Source organism: Tinamus guttatus, unplaced genomic scaffold (genome assembly GCF_059628265.1).
Source record: "Tinamus guttatus ecotype Peru unplaced genomic scaffold, ASM5962826v1 Tinamus_guttatus_pri_ptg001031l, whole genome shotgun sequence".
Taxonomy (NCBI): domain Eukaryota; kingdom Metazoa; phylum Chordata; class Aves; order Tinamiformes; family Tinamidae; genus Tinamus; species Tinamus guttatus.
Window position 1 is genome coordinate 45,087 of NW_028289565.1, and position 21,421 is coordinate 66,507.

Here is a 21,421-nt window from a genome sequence, read left to right on the forward strand (position 1 = left end):
CTATTCAAGGTCAGGAGAGACCTCTGTATTCATCAGGAAAGGAGCAAGCATTGATTCAGATTTTACATGTGTGAAATATGAACTACCCATGAGACAACACTGTTCTTGTGGCCATGGGCTTCTTTTCTTCATGGGCTTCTTCTCTTCCCTGAATCTCTGCTCCAGCAGTGCCCAAGTGAATCACAGAATGTATAGATCTAATAACCCAGGCCATGCTACACTAAAAGATTCCCTTTTAGCTATCCTGAAGGCAAGATGAATTTATGATCAACATCTGGTTTTTGAACATGGGATAATAAATGTGGAAAAAAATGCTTCTCTGGTGATGAGGTGGTGCAGAAAGACTGCAAGGTGCGCATTCAGTGATAGGGTTGATCCCCTCTCTCATTTACGCTGGAACCAAGGGAGAGAGATTTTCAAACTACAGGAATGACAGTATTACTGCTTCCTTAGCTCAGTTTTAATAGACCCTTCTTGTAACCTACTCCCTACTGCAGTTTAATCTCCTGCTGGTGGTTCTCAGAGCTGGCCCAGCAGATGAGCTTGCCAATTTAATTTCTTCTTTATATGACAGACTGTTGGCCGCTAGGATCATGTTCAAATAATCCACTTTTTAAATGCAGTTTATTAGTGTAAAAGTAACAATTAAGCATATTCCCAGAAGAAACGTGCACCTAATCCCAGAGCAGTTACAGCAGGACTCGTTACCGTGCTTGTTTGTGCCAGCAGCCACGCTGCCCGCACCATGAGCACATCTGTCTGCCTGGACACGGGGCTCCGTGCTACTGGGAAACATCACAGTATAGACACTTTTCCTCAATTTCTGAAGTTCTGTCTGTGGGGCATAGAAGTGCAGAGGATCCAATATTTATTTGGGGGGGGGGGACTCTTGGCAATATGATTTTTATAAAAGGTGCAGGGAACATGTTTGGAAAGCCTTTTTGCCCTTGGAATTCTAAGTGTCAATCTAGTACATTTTAGTCATTTCTGGAAGACAGTTGAGTACGGTTTAATATTTTGAGAGAGATTTGGGCTTTTAATAGTAGAATTCATCAGCAGTTATGGGTATGTTCAGAGCTAAGAGCACTACACACATACAAGGTTCTTCAAGGTATTTGTCAGCTCTGCTGTGGGCAGAGGGAGCTGCTCTGTGCACTCGGGAAGGGCCACAGACCCTGCGCCTGTTCTCTCGGGACTAAGCGCCGCAGCCCATCTCCTGCCTGCCCTGTGTGTAGAACATCTTCTGAGAATGGCTGCAGGAGCTGACTGCGGTAAGGCCTGACTTACGTAGCAAAATGTGCTTTTTCATATGCCCATGAAGCTTGCAGGCCACGAGCTGCGGGGCCAAAGGGAAACCATGGGAAAGGATAGTGAACTTTTTGCCAAGTGCTGTCACCCACATTGTCCCCAAGGGTCCCCCCGGCTGCACTTACCTTGGACATTTGCAGGAGAGCGGAGGTGGTTCTGTCTGCATTCTGCAAACACTTGTACAGATTCTCTCTGGGCAGAGTTCTACATGCTGGAGAAAATCCTGACACAAGTGGATTCTGATAGATCGAAATGGGTGGAATTCATCTTTTCAACATTTTTTTTGCATTTCTTACAAATTGTGTGACCTGTACCTCCTGTTTGTGTAGGAAGCTCTTCTGACAACTTAGACAGGACCATCTTAGTGATATTCCTAGTGAGGACGTTAGCAGACAATGTAGATACCACCATTACCTACAGGTAATGAACCCAACTCAGCCTTCAGTTTTAGCACCTGCAAATGCTAAAACATAATGCACAAAATTATCTTCCTGTGAAATAAAAACTACAATAAAGTTAAGGGTCATATTTATTTCAGAGCTTTCTGCAAGCAAAATTGCTTTGATACAAAATGAGTTCAATGATACAGTGCTACCATCCACTCAAGCAAAAGAAAACCTCACATTTACATGAATGCACTTTATACTGATATTCTTAGAGAATAATAGTTCAAGTATCCAGAATGTATCTGGCCTTGTTGAAAGCAATGGCACAGAAATGCTGCAAGGTATTGGAGTATCATAGTACTGGCAAGTGCTTAATAAACTCTGTGAGTTCTCCAGGAGAGGCTGTATAAATAAGGGTATTGTGAATGTGTCCTTGTATTCCTTAGTACCTCTGAGATACATCCGTTAGTGTTTGTTTAGTTAGGTCAAAATGTGTAATTGTGTCTTTTGGCTTTTTTTTTTTCCTTTTTTAAAGAAAAATCATGAGGTATCCTTTATTGTTGCCTAATGACATAGTGATAGACCTATTGTATTCAGGTTGCAGAGACTGACTGTACATTCAGTACACTGTACATTCAGGAATTATTTTTAGTGTACTTTCTACACATTACTGTGTACAATTGTTAGTTTACATTAAAACTCTTCCCCCTTCTCATAGGATATGGCATAAACAAAAAAAAATCTGACAAAAAATATACACATAAAATAAGAAGACAAATACACAAATAAGGCCATCTCCGGAATTAAAAATCCACCTCCTGTGATATTTCATAATAATTTCTACACAATATTTTACATCTTGGAAACTTAAATATTTATTGCAAAAGTAAACGCCTTTACAGAGGCAAACATATTATCTCTTCAAGGGCTTGCCAGGTTTGCTGGCTTGTGGCCTTCTTTTGGGAGTTGGAATTTTAGAAGGCTTTACTGATCCTGGCCGAGAACCTGCTCGGGGTGTCGGTTTGCTTGCAGCAGGAACAGTTTCTGACATATCTGAGCATACAGACTGGATTTCTGAAATGTCAAAATCGGATGCGTCGCTGCCCCGGCGGCTGCTTGACCTGCTGCCAGCCTTGCTTCCCGCGCGGCTGGCAGATCTACTCGGAGTTCTTCGCGTTTCTAGAAAGAGAAGAGCATCCCAGGTGAGGAGGGGGAGAGTGTCTGTGTCTCCAGCAGTCCCAGAAATAACTTGGGGCACAACCTACACCCGAGACCTCTGCCAGGGAAACGGGATGATCCTCAAGGTTCCCCTTTCCCGCTAAGAGAGGAAAGGAGAGATCAGATGCTGAGGCACAAGTAATTTAGTCACTAGCCCAGCTCATAAAAAAACGTGTTTTCCTGGCAGCCTTTCTTGATCACGCAGTCATGCAGAACGTGTTTACTAAACAGCCTTTCCTCCTCCATTTTCTCAGCTATGAATCAGAATTCAACATCTAGCATCTTCATTTTTTTAACATACACATCTGAGATCTGACTCCGTTTTAAAATGTGTACCCTCATTTTTTTAAATCAAAATCATATATTGGCAAGCCACAAGTAAAAGGAGGAAAATCATTTCCCAATCAGAGAGTAATGAGTAAATGATGTTTCTACAAGTCTTTTGAAGTCAAAGTCTGGGCAAACAATGCACATCATGAAGAAAAAAAACACACGGATCTTTGATAGAAGAACATTAATGTGGTTTTATGTAATTCCCTAATTGTTTACTGAATCTTTGTGGCCTTGACAAACCTGGTTGCCTGGACAAAGGGAGCCAAATTGAAACTGGAATCTTGGGTGGTTCATTTTTTTCAAGTCAGTAATATCTTAAAAGATATGTACTATCCAAACAGGATTTTTCAGTACTGCTCAAAGTGTTGATGAGTTATGATAAGATGAGCACTTACTCTCCATCATATCTGAGCATAATTTGGATCCTGTCCAGAACTGAATACTTTGGTTTATGCAAATGCTCCCTAGTTCTTAGCTCCCTGGGTGGGTACCCTGGCCATGGCACGGTCAGGAAGTTTGCCATTCGCACGTGGCACGGCTGCTGCGCAGGGCCGGGAACCCCGTGAGCAGAGGAGCCTTATTCTGACCATCTGCACCCCCAGCAACAGGGATGCGGAGGCAGCAGGACTGCGCTTTCCCCTCATTCTTCTCGGGCACCTTCCCCACCTCCTGACATGCCCCACAGGGGGAAAAGCTCCGGTTTTAGTTCACATCAAGCTCTAAAATCAAGACACTTACCTGCAAATTGAGCTCTAACTCTGGAGGCTGCTGTTGACAGTATCCCACTGTCCTCTCCAGACTGGAATCCCTTCCCAGATATATAGCCCGGTAGTCTGAGTTTACTCCCTTGAATTGGAGTTCCCTGTGCAGAAAAGACATGGTTGTTTCAGTGACCACTACTGAAGATAAGGCCTGGTGTTAAGCAGCAGTTTCACATACGGTCACCTTAACTATGAATCTAAAATAATAGTGTGAGTCACTAAAGGGCTCTTTTTTGGGGTTGTGAACAGCTTTGCACATTGTTTTAGCAGCTGGTATTTGAAGTAGTCCAAATGCACATAAAAAAAAAAGATCACTCAACAGTCTGCTTGGCATCAATATTTTAGCATTCTTTGTATATCAGTTCATATATAAAAAGAGAAAGGCTGCCCTCTTATAATTGGTCAGACATAAGATTAGTTGATGGTACAGGACTTAAATTAACAGAGACTACATTTTTTGTCTATGAAAACTGCTTGATACATTCTTCTGGCTGCAGTTATAGGTGCTGAATACATTTTTTTTTCAATTTGTTATTATGTTCATGGTAAAACAAAATGACATTTTCTGAAATGTCTCTGCTCTGTAGCTTTATCTTGCTTGTTTTCTGTTTTCTTTTGGAATGAGGTCCTGATTTGCGGTTAGTCCCAAATGAAAATATTTCTTTCAAAGTCACTAGAGTTAAATCCTTGCGCGGCCATAACATAACCACTCTTTTGGACAGAAAATAATCCCAAATGCCTCAGGAATCTATTAAAACTGACCCCAATCCCACTTGCTCCACTTACAATCTTAAATCTTAAATATTTTTTATATAATAGAAGTTCACTGAAATTATACACAGTAGTGACAACAGGCAAGAAATACAGTGCTCTCATCTGAAATAAGTGCCAGTTCAACGTAATTCAATGAAAACAACACAGCTTTCCATGCCTTTAAACCCTGCACATGTATTATGAATCTTTAAGGTACCATCAATTAATCTTATAAATTATTGAGTATATTAGAAACCAATAATTGACTCAATGTTGAGATACTGGTAATCATTTTTCAGCGAGGGTCCCGTGTGCCAGAAGTGGCAGAGATGCCTGCAGTGCACACAAGCAACACGACTACTCACACAGAAAGAGGCAGTGAGCAATTGGTTATGCAGTGTAAAGGCACGCAAAGGTTATGGCAACTTAGCCCTGCAAGGTGGCAAATGAAGAGCAAGAGAAGTGCAAGTGCAGCTCTGTGAGGAGCAGATGCAGCAGAGGCGGTGGCAGAAGGAGCTTCCCTGCACCAGGGCGTCTCTCTAACGCAGGGCGAGGGTAACTCTGGCAGCTGACACGTCAGCTTGCAGATCGACCGAGCTGCAGGCTTTCCGCTGGCTCTACTGACACTAGAGAAGCTGCTTGGGCTCCAAACCCATTTAAATGCTGGTCAGTCAACTTGATGCCATCTCGACTGCTATGCTAGCAGCTTCTCCCTAAGGCAGGGGCTGGAAATGAGACCAAAGCTCGTTTCCTGGACGTCATCAAACAGCTATCTTACTAGAGCAACGATTGCTCATTACCCGCCTTAGCTCAGCTCTCCAGCGCTGGAAAGATTCAGCTGCCCCAGTCAGTCTTTTGTGCCGCCTTCCTCACAGTGACTGGAGATTTCTTTGTTTAGTGAGGTTGTTTTGGACATGAAAATTTATTAAGCTCATTCCTGCAGTTCATTAATATGATGGTGTATTATAAACTCAAGGGGGAATTTTAGGTAAAGACAATCTGTGAAGTAACTGAAAGGCTATACAAAGAAAAGGATTTTTCTGTATTTACTCATACAGTTCATTGCATACTCTTATGTACAATTCTATGATTTATTATTAATCATTTGAACTTCAAGCATGTGTTCATTGAGACTGACTTTAAGTTAAAAAAAAATATATATATAACAAACAGCACATCACAGAAAGAATGAGGAAAAACAGGAAAGAAATAGTTTCACAAGGGCCTTAGATAAGGACAATGTACTATTAATATGCAAGGGATACTGAAGCTCTGAAGCACTGAAGCTCTAGTGACAGTTTTAGTGAGGGAAGGTCATTAGACTAGGATCGCTGTCCTTACTGTACCTCTGCAGATGACCCTTGACAGTCTGAAGATTCTGGTAGCTTAGAAGGAGTTGACGTTTTGCTGTTTGTCAACCATGGTTTACCATAGTTGCGTGTTAAGTGATGGGGTGTCTGTGTGAAACAATGGTAAATCACAACATGAAGGACAGTAGTGGGAAACAATGTCATGGCAAACATTCAGGCTACAGGAAGATCAAATCTTACAGCAGAAAGAACTACGCAGAAAGAGTTGATGTTCTGAGAAGTGGTGGTGGCAGTGCTTATTCCTTAAATGAAAAGGATTGCTCTGTCTGAGCCCCTTCCCAAATTGCCAGTTAGCTCACTTAGTACCTTAACTGTAAAGAATTTTGCTACTGCAGTGCTGCAAAGGAAGAGCAGCAGAGGAAGAACACCGAGGCCGTTTCTGCGACCCTCCGAAACACGGCCAGACACCTGAGGTCCTTCCTCCCTGCTGGCCAGCGAAAACCCTGGCGGCGCTTGAGCCCGGAGCAGCCTGCGCCCGGTGCTCCCCCCGCGCGGCGCCGGGTGCTCCTCACCTTGGGGGTGCTGGCAGCGCCAGCCTGCGGGGCGGCTGCCTGGCCGGCCTGGCTGGAGAGCGACGTGGATCTGTTGGGAGAGCCGCCCCTGGAAGAGGGTCGGGATCTCCGGCCCCGCGGTCGGAACGCTGCCATGCTCTGGCTGGCCCCATCTGCCAGGATGAACTTTTCACGAAGCTCCACGTTTGTCCTCCCTTTAGCTGCAGCGAAGCAAAGAAAGATGTTGACTTAGTCACACACGAATTGTGCCGTAAAGCCGCTTACTGACATTTTTGCCATGCCGACTCATTTAAAGGATATTTTTAAGGATAAATAAAATGCATCACTGTGCAATGCATTTATTTTGGACACAGAAGAGTTTATGTGCAGAACTTGCTTATTCTAACACTTTATGCCAGCAGGAATGAACCACTGTCAAAGGAAGTCAGCGTGATAATGGAATGCTCAACGTGCTAAATCATTGTTAATCCATCAACTATTAATACATAGACACAACCTGACGAGCTGTTTTGCTAACTCTACAGCTACTCATAATAAATAATACTTGCTTGAATGTTCCAGGAGGAATTGCTAAATACAGATTACCGGAAAGCAGCAAATACATTTATTTTAAACTATGGAATTAGGTAGTTTGGCAACATGCAATGATGAACACAAAATCAAAACTATAATGAGGTAATTGGTGATTGAGCACTCACACACACATACGAACACACGTGAGATAATGTTCCAAAAGAATAGATGCAAGACATGTTAGCAGTTAACTGGGTCAGTTTGAATGACAATTGTTTTTGAAACACTCTTCAAGCGTGTCAAAAATAATTAGCTTGCAAAGCACCAGCCCACATAGAAACAAATCAAGCTAAATGTGATGGGTGAAGCATATTGTTAAAAATATATATATTAAAAAAGTAGGAAAGAAACGAAGAGAAAGGAGGAGAAGAAGAGGAGACAAAGAGAGGGGTTTGCCAACCTATAGTAGGCTGAGTGGTAATTGAAGAGTTTGATTCCGAACGTAACATTTTACTCCCGTGATGATGAACTAGAAAAAATGACACAGGATATGGGTCACATTTAAGAAAATCGTTAGCAGGAGAAGAAATCAAGTACAGCAGCTGCATATGCAAGAGCCTCAGAGCACCAGGCCAAAGGACAGAGCTCAGAGCAAAAGCTACCTCTAAGTGCTCCTCAATTCCCCTAAGCAAAAGGAACTAGCACTTGAATAGACTGCTGTAGTCCCACTTGGGGCATTTATCTGCTGACATAAAGAAGTAATACAAGCTAAAACTGCTTCACTTAGGCTTAGCACATTTTAAGCTGTCACAAGAGTTCTTTGAAATTTGAGTTACTTGAATACAGAAGGAGCTCTTGGTGAAAATGCAGATTTGCTGTGCAATACGCTTAAGCAAAGGTGCTTAAGCTGCCATCAGTGGCTGCATTGAATCACTGCCTTCTACAGGATTGCGGATCCTGCCCAGGACCATGCACCTACCCACAACCTGCAGTGTGTCTGGTTTGAGGGTTGGGGTGCCTGGTGTGCTTTGCATTCCCTCAACCCACGGTGTTGACTTACACATCTGCCCTTCCTGTGAAAAAGGGGCAAGGCCTGACAGCAAACACTATAGTGGTGCATAAAATACAAAGCCTGTTACATGGGGAAGAGGGAGGGAAGAGCTGGCAAATCAACCTCTAAAGGCCTCTTTACCCGAGGTTAGAGTAATAAGGACTTCTAATCAACTACTTGGATAGTTATTAATTACTGCAGCTGTCCATGTCAGCTCAAGTAGGACACAGAACAACAACAGCCTACCTGCCAACAGAGCTCAGAAAAACGTTTGGTGGATGTCAAAAATAAGCAAGTTAAACCTTTAGTGAACCTGGATATTTGACTTTCCACTACCTTGAACTTTTGAGGAACAAAAGTAAAAAGCTATAAAGGATGGCTCTGCAGGCATATGTGTCTGTACAATAATAGGTTCTGCTGAAGCTTTGAGAGGTAAATCACAGTAAGTTTAACACTGCCAGCTAAATGGATAGGATTACCTCACTACATGATCTCAGCTCATGTCCAACACACATAGCCATTACATACAGTTTTTGCAGTTTTACCATATTTTTTCCCCCCCGAGTTTGACTTGCACCTCTGCTAGCACCTTCACGATGGGTTTCCTTTCCGTCTGCGCTCGTTCCTCTAGGAGTGGTGCCCGACAGAGCGCACCTGCACCCTGCAGAGGTAGGCTGTCTGCCAGAAGAAGATGCCTCATTAAGTAGCTGTCTGCTGGTAAGCAGCACGTTTGATGCAGCTGCCCTAGGGAGCTTGGAGGCAGAGCACTCCCTGCTTCCCTGGATCAAAAAGCCTTCCTGATCAGAGCACTTTCCACTCCTGTTGCAGAAGGTTCAGGACTCAGCAGCGTGGTTCTAGGGAGCATGCCGTGAAAAGTCAGGGCTACGAAGGCAGAGCCTAAGAACCTGCGTGCAGTCACTGGCCACAGGGGGTTCTATTTTTTCCCCTGCTTACTGTTTTTGATTGTCTCATTTTGATTTATGGCATTGAAACTTCCCTCCTGCTGAGAGCATTTCATCAGACATTTCTCTATGTTATTTCTGCCAAGTCATACAAGCAGCTTCCACGCCATAAACTCGGGTTGGGCTAAGCTCAATTCCTAGTTACACCACTCTGAAACTGGAGGCACTGCGGAGAAGACACTGCAGTTATTCCAGACATACATCAGTGCAAGGGGAGAGGAGCTGAACCATGTGATTTAAAGCCTACAAAAACAGAACATTATGGGACATTTAATGAGTTGGTGTTTACAGGACTGGCATTTTATACAATTCAATCTCTAATTTGAGACAAAGAACAATACTACTCTTGACAGTGACTGCAGCCAAATGATTATTTGCATGTCCATTTTGACAGTCTGGTTACCTACCCCTGCAAGGATCATTCTTCACGAGGAACTCATCAAGCGCCATCCAGCCACCTCCAACACGAACCATGACTGTACTCCGCAGGATACGAACCAGCCGCAGTTGTTGAGAGTCACCAAACTGCAACAAGACAAAACAATACTCTGAGCCTCTCAGTCAGTCTTCAAAAACAAGAGAGATGTTTCAAGCTGATGGGTTGAAAGTCAGTGTTTAAAAGCTTATTTTTAAATTTTATTCATTAGTAAATGCTCAAAACTGAGATTTACTTAGGCTGTTTTATTATTAAAGCTGTTAAGATTATTAAAGCTGTTAAGGTTTCAAATCAAATGCCACTGCATTAGTCCAAAGGAGATGCCAGGACGGCAAGAAAGAATCTCAGGTTTCATTTTGTGCTTGATTCTCACATCTCTGATGTTAGGAAGAAAGCAAAATTAGTAACACAGTCACACAATTGATTGTGATCTGCATTAGGGAAGATTAATGAAGACCCACTCGTATTATTTCACTATTAAAATCTTAATCAAACTCCCTTCTGCAACCATCTAATTTTTAATGCAGTCAGCTGAAAAGAAGGCAAGTCCTGTTTTAAATGATCACTGAGTGGGCTGGCAATTCAACTCATCACAGGAGTGTTGCACTTTTCCATCAGCTGATTCATTACTTGAGGTGTAGTGTTGATACTGTTCACTGGCCAGCTCCATGGGGAGAAGGGGACATTAGGAGAGCAAGGAGTGATCTTTAGCTCTCATAACTGTCCTCTGTGATAAGCTGCTGTCACCCCTCTAACTACGACGAGGTTCTGCAGAATTAAGACATGCTCAAAAAGCCATTTCCTACCAACTCTTGAGTTGCACGAGCCAACTCTTCCTTCTAGTCAATGACTAGACCTAAGGTGGCTTTTGCTCTTGCAGACTGTATAACAAAACTTGGATGAACCATGTCTGTTTAAATCTGGATCAGGAAAAAGTGATCAAAATGTTGACCCCATGATCTCAGAGAGGCTAACCAGAAAGATTCAGTACTTTTTAAATGATGCCACTAAAACATTTATTTACTTGAAATCAGATTATTAGGCCATATGCAGCACTCTGACACACAAGTGTTTGCAGAGAACTCGTTGAAACCAAGAGAGTCAAATACAGACCTGTGGAAGAACCTGTGAGCTTGGAGGAGGCTGGCCATAGCCCAGAATATCTACTTGCTCCAGTGAGGGCACTGAAATGCCTTGAAGGCAAATCACCCCAATGTGCTACCTTAAAGGAGTTGAATTATTTGATACCGCTCAAGCCAAGGAGAAGAGTAAGATTAAAGGAGTATTACTTTTTGGAACCAAACAGAAGCAAAGCTTGCCACTGAGTAACAAAAAAAAATGCTATAAATGAGAAAATTTAAATGAGCATTATCTCTAAAGGATTTATATACATATATATAAAATGAACTCAATATATGCATAATAAAGAACCATTTTACATATGTAGAACAAAGAAACCAAAAAAGGGCCAAATCTGTGCCATTTATTTTCGTTGGCTTGTTTCAAAAGATTTTTTTTTTCTAGAAATCCTAATGATCATCTCTTTTTTCCCTTTTCTTAAGCCACCTCCCCATCCCACCTTAATTCTCTATTTAAACCCTGCCAGACAATTAGAGCAAGGCTCAGACAGCATATCCTTTAGGAGCTGTCTATGCTGGAGTTAATTCAGGCAGCAGGGCTTTTGGAGAGCTGCACAGAGGCTTCTCTCAAGGCATTTTTCCTACCAGTAACTCAGATCTTAACCTAAAAACGTAACTTGTTATCTTGGAATATTCTGCTACAAAACCAGAAACTTGTAAAATAGCAGTTTTAAATTATAGTTTAAATATGCAAGATTTTTATTATGTCAATTGCTGCTGATCATTATCTGGTTCCTTTAAAAGTAATCTCCTTAATGAAAAAATGGTCAAGGAACAAGCAGGGCGGTGAGGCTCCCCGGGAAAGGTATGTTCCTGAGCACCGAAGGGGACACCACAGCCAGGCAGAAATGAATTAGCTGAAGATGAACGGATGGTGGAAGGACTGACCACTGCAAGCTTCAAACACTACACATTAGTGAGGTTAGAGGGAGAAAAAAAATAAAGGGAGAAACTTCATAACACATTCCACTGGTTTATACCTGATTTCCCAGGAAGAACTGATAAGAAATGAAAAATGGAAGAAAGACACAATTAGTTTACAGGAAATTCTCTACAAGATTCTAAACACATGCAACCAAACAAATTAGACATTCTAAATAAGGTATCTAGTTCAGAGATGAGCAGGTAGCTAGCTCTCCAGAGACTGAATACTGAAGACTTCTCGAGGCCTTTGTTTCCTTCCCATGGCTGTTTGGTCTTTTGTAATCATCTAAGAGTATTTAATAAGCTCTTGTAGCTAAAAACACATATCTCACCTGAAATGGTTCTGTTTATTGAGTCTAGGGATAGCAAATACTTCTCTACAATGTGATACACGTATTTTTTTTTCTGTCATCTAAATTGTTCTGCAGATCTAACACATTGCTTGTCCTTCTACAGATGAAGAAAGAGTGTGCTCCAATAAAATGACAGGTGAAAGGGGAGTAAAAGTGATAGAATATACTTCAGCCACACATTTTTGAAGTTAACATAATACCATAGATCAGTTCTTATCATACTAAAAAAAGAAAAAACCAGGTACAGTTTAAACACTTTAGATATTTAGACAATAAGTTTGGATTTGCAGGACCTCTTTTATTTATGTATATATGCAGTTGGCTTTTGAAAATTCCCAATCATTGAAAATAGCTTCTGTAGTTTCAGTAAAAACTAATAAATGCAGCAGCACTTATCTACAGGATTAGCCAGTATATTCTAATAAGAATAATTCATATAAAACTGAGACAGACTGAAAGAAAAATGTCATACAAAATTTCTGTAAATTGATATAACCTAATTTCTTGCATAGTCATGTCATATGGAGAATCTTTAAGCTGAAAGAGCAAGGAAAGTCATTAGTAAGACTTACCCTGTACTTGTTATCCCCAATCTGTTCCACTTGAAATCGCTTTGCACATTTACATTTGGCTACCTGCCTTGTAACCTTAAAAAGCAAACAAAAAAATCAGAATTGGATAATTACTTTACTGCTAATACCATGTTTTGAAAAAAAAAACTTATATGACTGGAAAACTGCAAATTACATTGACAGGAAAATCCCATTACATATTAAACACTGTGACTACAGTAGAATAGGATTTGCTATCCATGCAAGCAGAAAGGGTACCTCGTCTTCAATTTTGTCGGCATCCGTGAGAGGCTTGTAGGCATCCTTGTTTGGATGAAGAGCTGCTACAAATTCATAATAGTCAATATATCCATCACCATCTCTATCAAAAATGTCCGCAACAGCACTCATTTCCAGCCGGCTTGTTGGGAATTCTGTAAGATAAAAGACAACACCAGAAGGTTAATTTTTTTGGCTTTTCAATCCCATTACAATTATTGACTTTATCACAGATCCTTTATGGTTTTGAGGAACCAGGTGGAAGATAATGTTTATCAAAATGCCTACAAAATTCAAAGGACTAAAATAATCTTTCTTAAAAAAATAAGCTGTTGTATAAAACTGAGTGTCCTAGTGCGGTCTGAGGAGCGATGCACAAGAGAGGGCACAGATGAAACTGTAAGATAGAATTTTTTTATAGTATTCCTGACTTCCAAAGATCATAAAATACCAGACATGAGAAGACAAATTGTTAATGAGGAAAGGCCATGCAAGAATTTAACGTTAATTAAATTTAGAAAGCAAGGCCTGCCCAGTTGAGGAACATGGGCCGTTTTCGTGAAACCTTCCTTTAGATCAAGCTCATCAGCAGTGGAATATTAACATACAGAAGGATGCTTTATGAAACGGTCGAGGAAAATATCAGGATGGTTAATAGGGATTAAACCATGTACAAACAAACTGATCTTAGAACTAAAAAGAGTTTCTAGACTCCAGAAACAATTTAAAGTAAAATAACTGTCATCTCAAAATCATAATCAGTGACTCAGAAGGAGAAATCTGTGCGTAACACAATGGCCCACGTAGTACACACTAAAAGAAAATAAACTATCATGAGATGTCTTGAAGTTTATCATTAATTGTAAAACTTACTTGAAGAAAGAATTCCATCGATAAATTCCTGTCTTGTTATCTTTCCATCCTGATCTTTATCAATCCTCCTAAAGAAGTCCATCACACGAGACTTCTTATGGTTCATCCATCGCATGTATTTTTTTCTCCAAATATCAAAATCAAAGTTGGCAAATTCTTTCAACTTCAAAAAAAAAAAAGAAAGAGCTTTTTTTTAAGTTGAAATGGGAAATTTTTGAAAATCAATGAAAGAGATATTATTATCTGGATTCTTTTAAACAGTTGACTGCTTAAAACATTTGTGCAGATCCCTGAGAATCTTGCCTCAGTTATAAAAAGAATGATTTTAAAGGGAAGGTATCACAGTGTTTTAAACTAGCCATATCATAGGCTACAAAAACACAACACCAGAAGGTTTACTGCCAGTGTAATCCAGGAAATGCAGAGTTAAAAAAAAAAATGCAGAGTATGAGAATTACGAGGATCTTTACTGACCTCTTCAAGTCTGTCCAAAGCATCATTAAGTTTCCTCCTTCTCTCCAAGGCCAGCAGCCAGACTTGCTGCCATTTGCTGACTAACAGGTTTACCCTTGGATTCTTGGTTTCGATTTGTGTCTGGGCTGCTGATGGATAAATGCCTGGTGTTGGGGAACGCTTTCCTGTTAAAACACAATAAAAGTCTCACACAGTTCAAAGAAAACATTCTGAGGAAGGGTACTTGAACTTCCTAAAACTACTTTTTTTGTCCCAAATAATGAGCCCAAATTCTGGTATGATTCTTTCCAATAAGCCTTTGACACTGCTTGGGCTACATTGTGGTTACGCTATTTAGCTTTTGCTACTGGCAGCTACTACTGGCTGCCCCAGTGAACCTGCACAGGTTAAATAAAGTCATAAAAAACATTTTTTGAGACAGCTTTGTAAAGTAAAAATGTGATTTTAGAAGTAGATTCCAAACATGTATGGGGAAGCATATCTAAAAAATGCAACAGGTCAGTATATATAAAATACAAAAAGCAAATTCCAGACTTGAGGACTCACTTTCCATTAAACATGGCTGAACAGAAGACTTCCTAACATAATTCCCATATAACTTAACAAACATTAAAAGCAAATTTTTGTTCTTACATCTATGTGAAAAAAACATATTTTTACTTTTGAATAATACTAGGTTGACAAACAATCAACCTGTACATATTATTGGAAGTTTATTAGCTCATCAAAGTCTACAGGCAATAAAGTGCATATGCAAGAAGTACGGACAAATTTTAAAGCGTTATGTTCTGCTTTTATTTTCAGAACAAAACTGATACCAATTTAATTCCAGTAAGTGTCATGGTCATATCTTCTCTATCAGCATAATTGAAATAGAAATTTATTGTAAAAAAAAAAAAAAGTTTAATGACAATGAAAAATATACGATAATTAGAAAATCAGCAAAGAGAATTTCACCCCCTTTCACATGAGTGCTCTGTTGCTCATCATACCTGTTCGGTTATATTCACAGGCAACTTTCTAGCCAGAGTAAGTGACCTGCTCCAAAATACTTCATTACTTACTTCCTGCTCTCCCCTTATCAAGGATGGGAATATGAGATTGTACTGGAATAGGTTCAACTGCCTTTCTTTTGTAGGTCTTTGTAACTTTATCCACATCAGGTTGTTTTCTGGTCATTTCCTCCATGAAAGTCTGCAATCAAATAGAGATTATTTTAATTCACAATACACGAAAGCGAGTACAAAGATGAAAAACACATACAATGTCAAAACACCAAAGTTGCAAGATCAGCAGTGAAAAAGAAAGACTCTAACAACGTCAGCCTCACAAGAGACCACAGATAAAGTACTTTTTCACAGGCAGAAAAATATCATCAATATAAACTCTTAGGAACACTTTAGGACCACCATGGCCTGGCTATTTAACATAGCCTAAATCTAAAAACAGTTTGCTAAACTTTTTTGCTTCCTTAACTGTGTAAGGCCTGTGTAAGGTCTGTCCTTTCTTGTACAGACCGCAGGTCAGGGAAATGAGATGGCCAAGCTCTGGTATGTGAATCGTGCCGTGCTTCTGAGCACTCACTGCGCCGGCAGCTCCCTCTGGCACTTTATAAAACAGACTTTTGCAGTACAGTCAGTATAGCCATGCTGCACACTAGTTCTAAGGCAGCACACTGTAACATATTTGCACATGTTGTGGGGTTTTGATCATTATTAGCCTTGTTCCAACAGCGAGCTCTAGGTTTGCTTTTAGAACAATGCTGCACTGGATGGATTTTTTTTGTTGTTTCTTACCTCCTCTTTGTGTTGAATAAACCACAGGCACATCACACACACCTAAAGCACACGCACAAGTACCCAGAAAGTGACGGCAGGATTAAGAGAGGACACAGTGAAGCAGATTCACCTGCAGTTATTGGAAGCTGAGATGGGAGCACCAGCTGTGGAACGCGTAGGAGACAAGTGTCGTTGAATACACCTTACCTGGTGCTCTGCTATGAGCGCTTTAACTTCCTCAATCTCCTGGGGAATATCCTCTTTATCCTTCTCAATAAGTATGGTCTCTGCCCACTGCAACCAGGATAATAGGGCTTCCAGCAATTCCTGGTTAGCAATAAGTCCAGAGAGAGCTCCTGCAAGTCTCTGCTGATGTTGTTTAGTCCATGCTAATACCTGGATAAAAGAATCAGTGCATGAATATTGGCACATCTGGAACCCTTTGAAATTTATTTTACATTGTCATACTAACTGTAAACCCACATTTTCCTCCCAGGACCTACTGACGCTTCGTTAGCAACGTGGCTAGCTTCCTAAAGGTGCTAGGTGCCAGAATTCCCAGTTCAACCACACTTGCCACAGAAATTCTAATCTAGACACCAGTAAACGCTCAGAACCGGGACTTCTGGCAACTTAGTAAGGACTTGATCACGCACTGTGTATGAGCTAATGAATGACACAGGACTCAGAGAGATGGGGAAGGAGGAGGACGCTGCCTTCCTTCTGGGCATTCCTGGGCCATCCTTTGCTGATAGTAGCATTTGTTTTTCTCTAAACTTCATACACACACAAAATGCTACATTTAGCAGCTGAGTGTTCAGAGTGTTTTCTGGGACCTCCTTGTAGCTGCTTAAATCATTCAGAAATCTCACAGATTAAGAATACATTGCACTCAATGCAATGAGAGAATGATGTTTCAAGCTCGCCTTGTTATTTTTTGTTGTATTTTAAGTTTCTCCTTAGACACAGTTTTCCTCAAGTGACAGGTGTCAGGCAGTATTCCCTCTAATACATACAAATGAACTTGAACTTGCTTTAGTTCCTTAAGTCCTTTAAGTTTTAAAATAAATCCAATGGAAGCATGGCATTCGCATACATCGCTGGGTATTTTAAATGTTCATTTCTCAACAGCTGGGTCATTTCCTCTCAATATAACTACCATGTTAATGCCACCTGTGTTGCAACCAGAGACAGACTGTTTCTGTGAAGATGCCTTGAGAGAGACTGACCTCTTCGAATCTGGCTCGGATGATTGTTATCCAGTGCTTGATGGTGGTAACGGAGTCTGGGTGGCAGATAGCTAGCAAAGCTTCCCCCATGCCTGTTGCTTTACTCAGCTCTGCCTTTTTATCATCCAGTTTCTTCATAAATTCCTAGTCAGAAGTGACAATTTCAGTTAGATAGTGCCCAAAGTTAAAGAAGAAATCTGAGTAACTTCTAAGTAAATGGATAATCTGCAATTTCAAAGGCTTCTAGATCACTCAAAGCTTGGAAATTTATACTTTTAGTCATGCTCTTCACCCAGCCTTTTTACCATTTCATTACTGCAAAGTCAGGTTGATGGCTTGTCATACAGCATGGGCAATACCTATGGCACTGCAATATTTCACTATCTCAAGCAGGTGAAGCGTGAGAGCACGGTGCTTCACCATGACAGAAGGTTAATGGATGATAACAGCATTCTGCTCACATCTAAAGATGACCTTGAAGGAAAAGTATAGGATGGTATGTTCAGTGGTGTTAAGAAGACACTTTGCAACTGTGACACTTTGTGATGGAATTGCCTGGTGGCATTTGTTCCACAGAGCTTTCTGAATCCATCTCTTGATGTTTATTAGCAACGTTCTAAATATTCACGGTTTCCTTATTAAACCAATACAACTCAAAGAAGAACCCCCACTACGTATGGGCACCGCACTCTCAAATCCAGCAATTTTCTAATTTCTCTATAAAAGCAGTTGCAAAGACGAACCATGGATGCTCTATTTGAATCCATGAGCTAGATTTTGCTTTGTTTCCTCATTTCCACCCTACAATAGATGGATCAGAATGAATCAGATCTGCTTTATTTTCCTGCTTACCCTGTGCTGCTCCATTAGTGCCCGCAGAGCCTCTTCATCATCTGGAAGGACTCCATGGAAACGAAGGGCCTGCTCAGCCTCTGCCAGCCACTCCAAGAGAACATGAACAACAGTGTGGAATTCTTCTGCCTGTTGAACACCAGAAAGGCAGGTCACTCTTGAGGGGACCAGACAGACACCCTGCGGCTTAGCCAGGAAAAGCGAGCCCAGGTGTGGTACTGGCACATGAACTTTCCATTAGAAAGTCAATGATTTACAGTACTGCATTCTCCTCATTTTAGAAACATCTCGGGCATCCCCCGCAAAACTCCAGGAAGCCTAAAAGCCTGTTCCTGCTTTTAGCCTGAATTACAGTGCCTGTGCAACTCAGCTGAGAACGTCACGCCTCTCGGCTGACAAATCACACAGGCAGTGCTTTCATGAAGCAGCTGGAGAGATGAGACCTGTATTTTCTGCATAGCCTAGATGATATGGAATAAAATCAAAAGAAATGCAAACAAAAATTTGGGGCAGCTGGCACGTAGTATTGCTTTGCTTCTCCTCAGCTGCACGTGGTATCAGCAGTCCTCTCACCTGGCGGAGAGCCTGTTCCAGTCGTGTCTGCTTGGACACTGAGAGGGCACAAACTGTCTCCCAGCGAGTGCTCAACTCCAGCATTTGCACTTTGACCCAGGACGAGTCATCGCGGCTGCCTTCCATGAGCTCTCTGGCGGAGCGCTTCAGGGCCTGCACACTGCTCGTCCTTTTTCCCAGCTCTTTCTGGAAGGCCTAGGCACCACAAAATACATGTGGAATGCTCAATTTCATAACATAATTATACAAAGGATAACAAAAAGAAGACCTTACAAGAAGATATCAAAACATGAGTTTAGTTCAGTCCAGAATATCTCCATCTAAGTGATACAAAATGCAAAAGTTCTGCTCATTTAAATAAAAGATCTTTACCCTCTACCTTTTGCAGTTTGCATACAATGTTTTGTCATGCTGTGTTTGCAAATGTCTTGTTTGGAAGAAGTTTGGAGCTTGTAATAGTAAAAAAAAAAAAAAAAAAAAAAAAGTTCATGCAGTTCTCATCAAGCTACTCTTCCTTAGAAAAAAAAAAAAGAAAATAATATAGTACTAAAATGGCAGGCACGTCCTGAGAACAACTATCTCAATGCAATGTATGGGAAATCTATCCTCCTAACCACACTGGCTTGAAATTCTTGTCAAAGCAATTCATCTGACATTGCAATAAATGTGCAAGATTGCCCCAGCAAGCAAAGATCACATAAAATGCTAACAATCAAGGAGAAAGGTAAATATGGTAAGAACAGAATTAAAACCCCATCTGGGGGTCTGACTGGTAGGGCTGCAAATCTTGCCACATACTGCTTTATTTTCATGAGAGTACATTGACATACAGAACAAGCCCCAGTTACATAAAGGATCCTTTTAAAACTTATGTTGTATATTACACATTGTGTATTGTATACAGAGTATACTGTAATTGTCAATATGCAATATTACAATCTACTGTGTCAGTATGACCTAACCGGGGGATACAACAGGATTTCAGAAGCAGTTCCAGCACATTTCGGGCTCTTTTCAGAGAACACCTGAGCTTTGGTTGGTTGGAGGTTTTTGGTTGTTGTTTTTTCCTTGATGGACAAAAGCTCCTCCTCCCTGAACAACCTTTGAACACCCAAAGACAGTGATGGGTAAACCCTGACTGACCCTTCATCTCCTAACCTTGCCAAGTGCCAGAGCTCGGGTTCATATAAATATTCATAAACTTGCAGTTGTGATTGATATGATATTCATAATGCACAGGAAGGCTGAATTATAGGGAATATCTCAAAGCTAACTGATGCCAATAGGTTATTAACTTCTTACTTCAAGAAACATTCTATGTTTCTAAAATTACAGAATAGCCAAATAAAGACAGTATTAAAACATGACACTTACTAGCAGTTCAGTAATTAAAAAGGATGGGTACTTTTAAAATTACCTTATGATTGTCAATCAGATTCATCACTAAATCGATGTCACCGTGTACTGGCTGATCTTCTGCTAGTTGTGGCTCAATTCTGTAGAGCCAGTCAATGAGAGCTTGCAAAGCATCAGTAAACTGACCTGAGAACAACAGGGCTTCCTCCAGTTTATTTTGCCTGGGAAAAGAAAGAAAAAAAAAAAAGTGAAGTTAAGATCACTTACAGGTGTTAAGGCAACCTTTTCAACATAAGGTGGCAACAACTAAGAGCTGTTAACGGGATCCATGGTTCCACAGGGGATGTACAAAATGCTTTTCCAAGCTATGAACATGTACACATTTTTCTGTCTCTGGAAAAGGCAATATCCGTCTCCCTTCCCTGGGCTACCCTCAAATACATTGGCTCGTGAGTGAAAGGAACAGGATACACCACGCAAGTGTGGTAGAAAGAAGCTAATACCAAGCAGGCTGCTAGGGCTTTATCCACTCTCTTAGCACACACCAGTGCAAATCAGGTTCCCAAACAGATGAGGGATGCTCCTCTGGCTCTTCTCAATCCTCTTCCATAGCACAAGGAAAGCAGGGAGGATGCATTTCTAGTATTTTACTGTTTTGGCACTGAATTATCAAACAAGATACCATTTCTCGTTTTACTCATACACCACAGAAACCAAAGCAGAAGCCCAAAGAATTGTCATAACCCTCCTTACCTGCCAAAATAATATATAAATTGGCTTTTCATTTACCTTTCTACTGATTTTCCACAAATTGTATCCCATTTATCTCTTAATTCACTCAGCATATCATCTAGTTTCAAATTGTCATCAGCCAAAGTGGTCTTCTCTTTCAAGGAGCGTCCAGTCCTATTTGTGGTATCATACACAGAATGTTTGGCACCTAGGGATTTCTGGAATTCCTGCATGGAAGAAAAAGAAAACACTCATCTAGCATTAACTGCCTTCAGCCTGTAGTTGATTAATCTTTGCCATATTATTTACAGTGTCAATTGTGGTTGCATGAAAATTTTACCTACTTCATTTTACTACTTAGTGCAATATTTCTAGTCTGCTAGTACCACGGTGAGGGTGAAAGTCATATAAAGAAGTGGCTTGAGATTTTAGCAGAGCCCAGGTCTTTTGTCCCTCTCTGTAAAAGCAGCTCTACACCTACTGGAAGAATTCCTGGAAATACCCTCCTTCAACGACAGTGGTGATTCTTGTCCTGACACAATATTCCTAAAGTTCAGTTTGCTGAGAAAGACAAATGTGCTCCTTGGGAAGCATGAACATGAAGCATGAGGGGTCTTCATGCTATATCTCCTTAGACTAAGATTTCAAGCTAGGATAGAGTGTCCCAAAGGCTGACCTTGCTTCAGCTCAGCATGGTCCACTTTG

The 21,421-nt window shown here is 40.9% G+C and overlaps 1 protein-coding gene across 1 annotated transcript in view; it reads right to left on the reverse strand.

The window, feature by feature from the left end:
* Window positions 1–1,824: 1,824 nt before the first annotated feature.
* Window positions 1,825–21,421, reverse strand: part of LOC104579616 (dystonin-like) — a gene marked incomplete at its 5' end in the record, with an annotated part of 125,125 nt that continues 105,528 nt past the window's right edge. Inside the window, 18 exons of the mRNA XM_088538358.1 lie at window positions 1,825–2,873; window positions 3,984–4,107; window positions 6,106–6,216; window positions 6,642–6,841; window positions 7,615–7,683; window positions 9,575–9,692; window positions 11,723–11,740; window positions 12,592–12,666; window positions 12,850–13,004; window positions 13,723–13,885; window positions 14,197–14,360; window positions 15,261–15,390; window positions 16,182–16,370; window positions 17,204–17,347; window positions 18,056–18,184; window positions 18,629–18,823; window positions 20,046–20,205; window positions 20,774–20,943. Coding sequence (XP_088394484.1) covers window positions 2,608–2,873; window positions 3,984–4,107; window positions 6,106–6,216; window positions 6,642–6,841; window positions 7,615–7,683; window positions 9,575–9,692; window positions 11,723–11,740; window positions 12,592–12,666; window positions 12,850–13,004; window positions 13,723–13,885; window positions 14,197–14,360; window positions 15,261–15,390; window positions 16,182–16,370; window positions 17,204–17,347; window positions 18,056–18,184; window positions 18,629–18,823; window positions 20,046–20,205; window positions 20,774–20,943 — 2,580 coding nt within the window. The remainder of the gene's footprint in view (window positions 2,874–3,983; window positions 4,108–6,105; window positions 6,217–6,641; window positions 6,842–7,614; window positions 7,684–9,574; window positions 9,693–11,722; window positions 11,741–12,591; window positions 12,667–12,849; window positions 13,005–13,722; window positions 13,886–14,196; window positions 14,361–15,260; window positions 15,391–16,181; window positions 16,371–17,203; window positions 17,348–18,055; window positions 18,185–18,628; window positions 18,824–20,045; window positions 20,206–20,773; window positions 20,944–21,421) is intronic.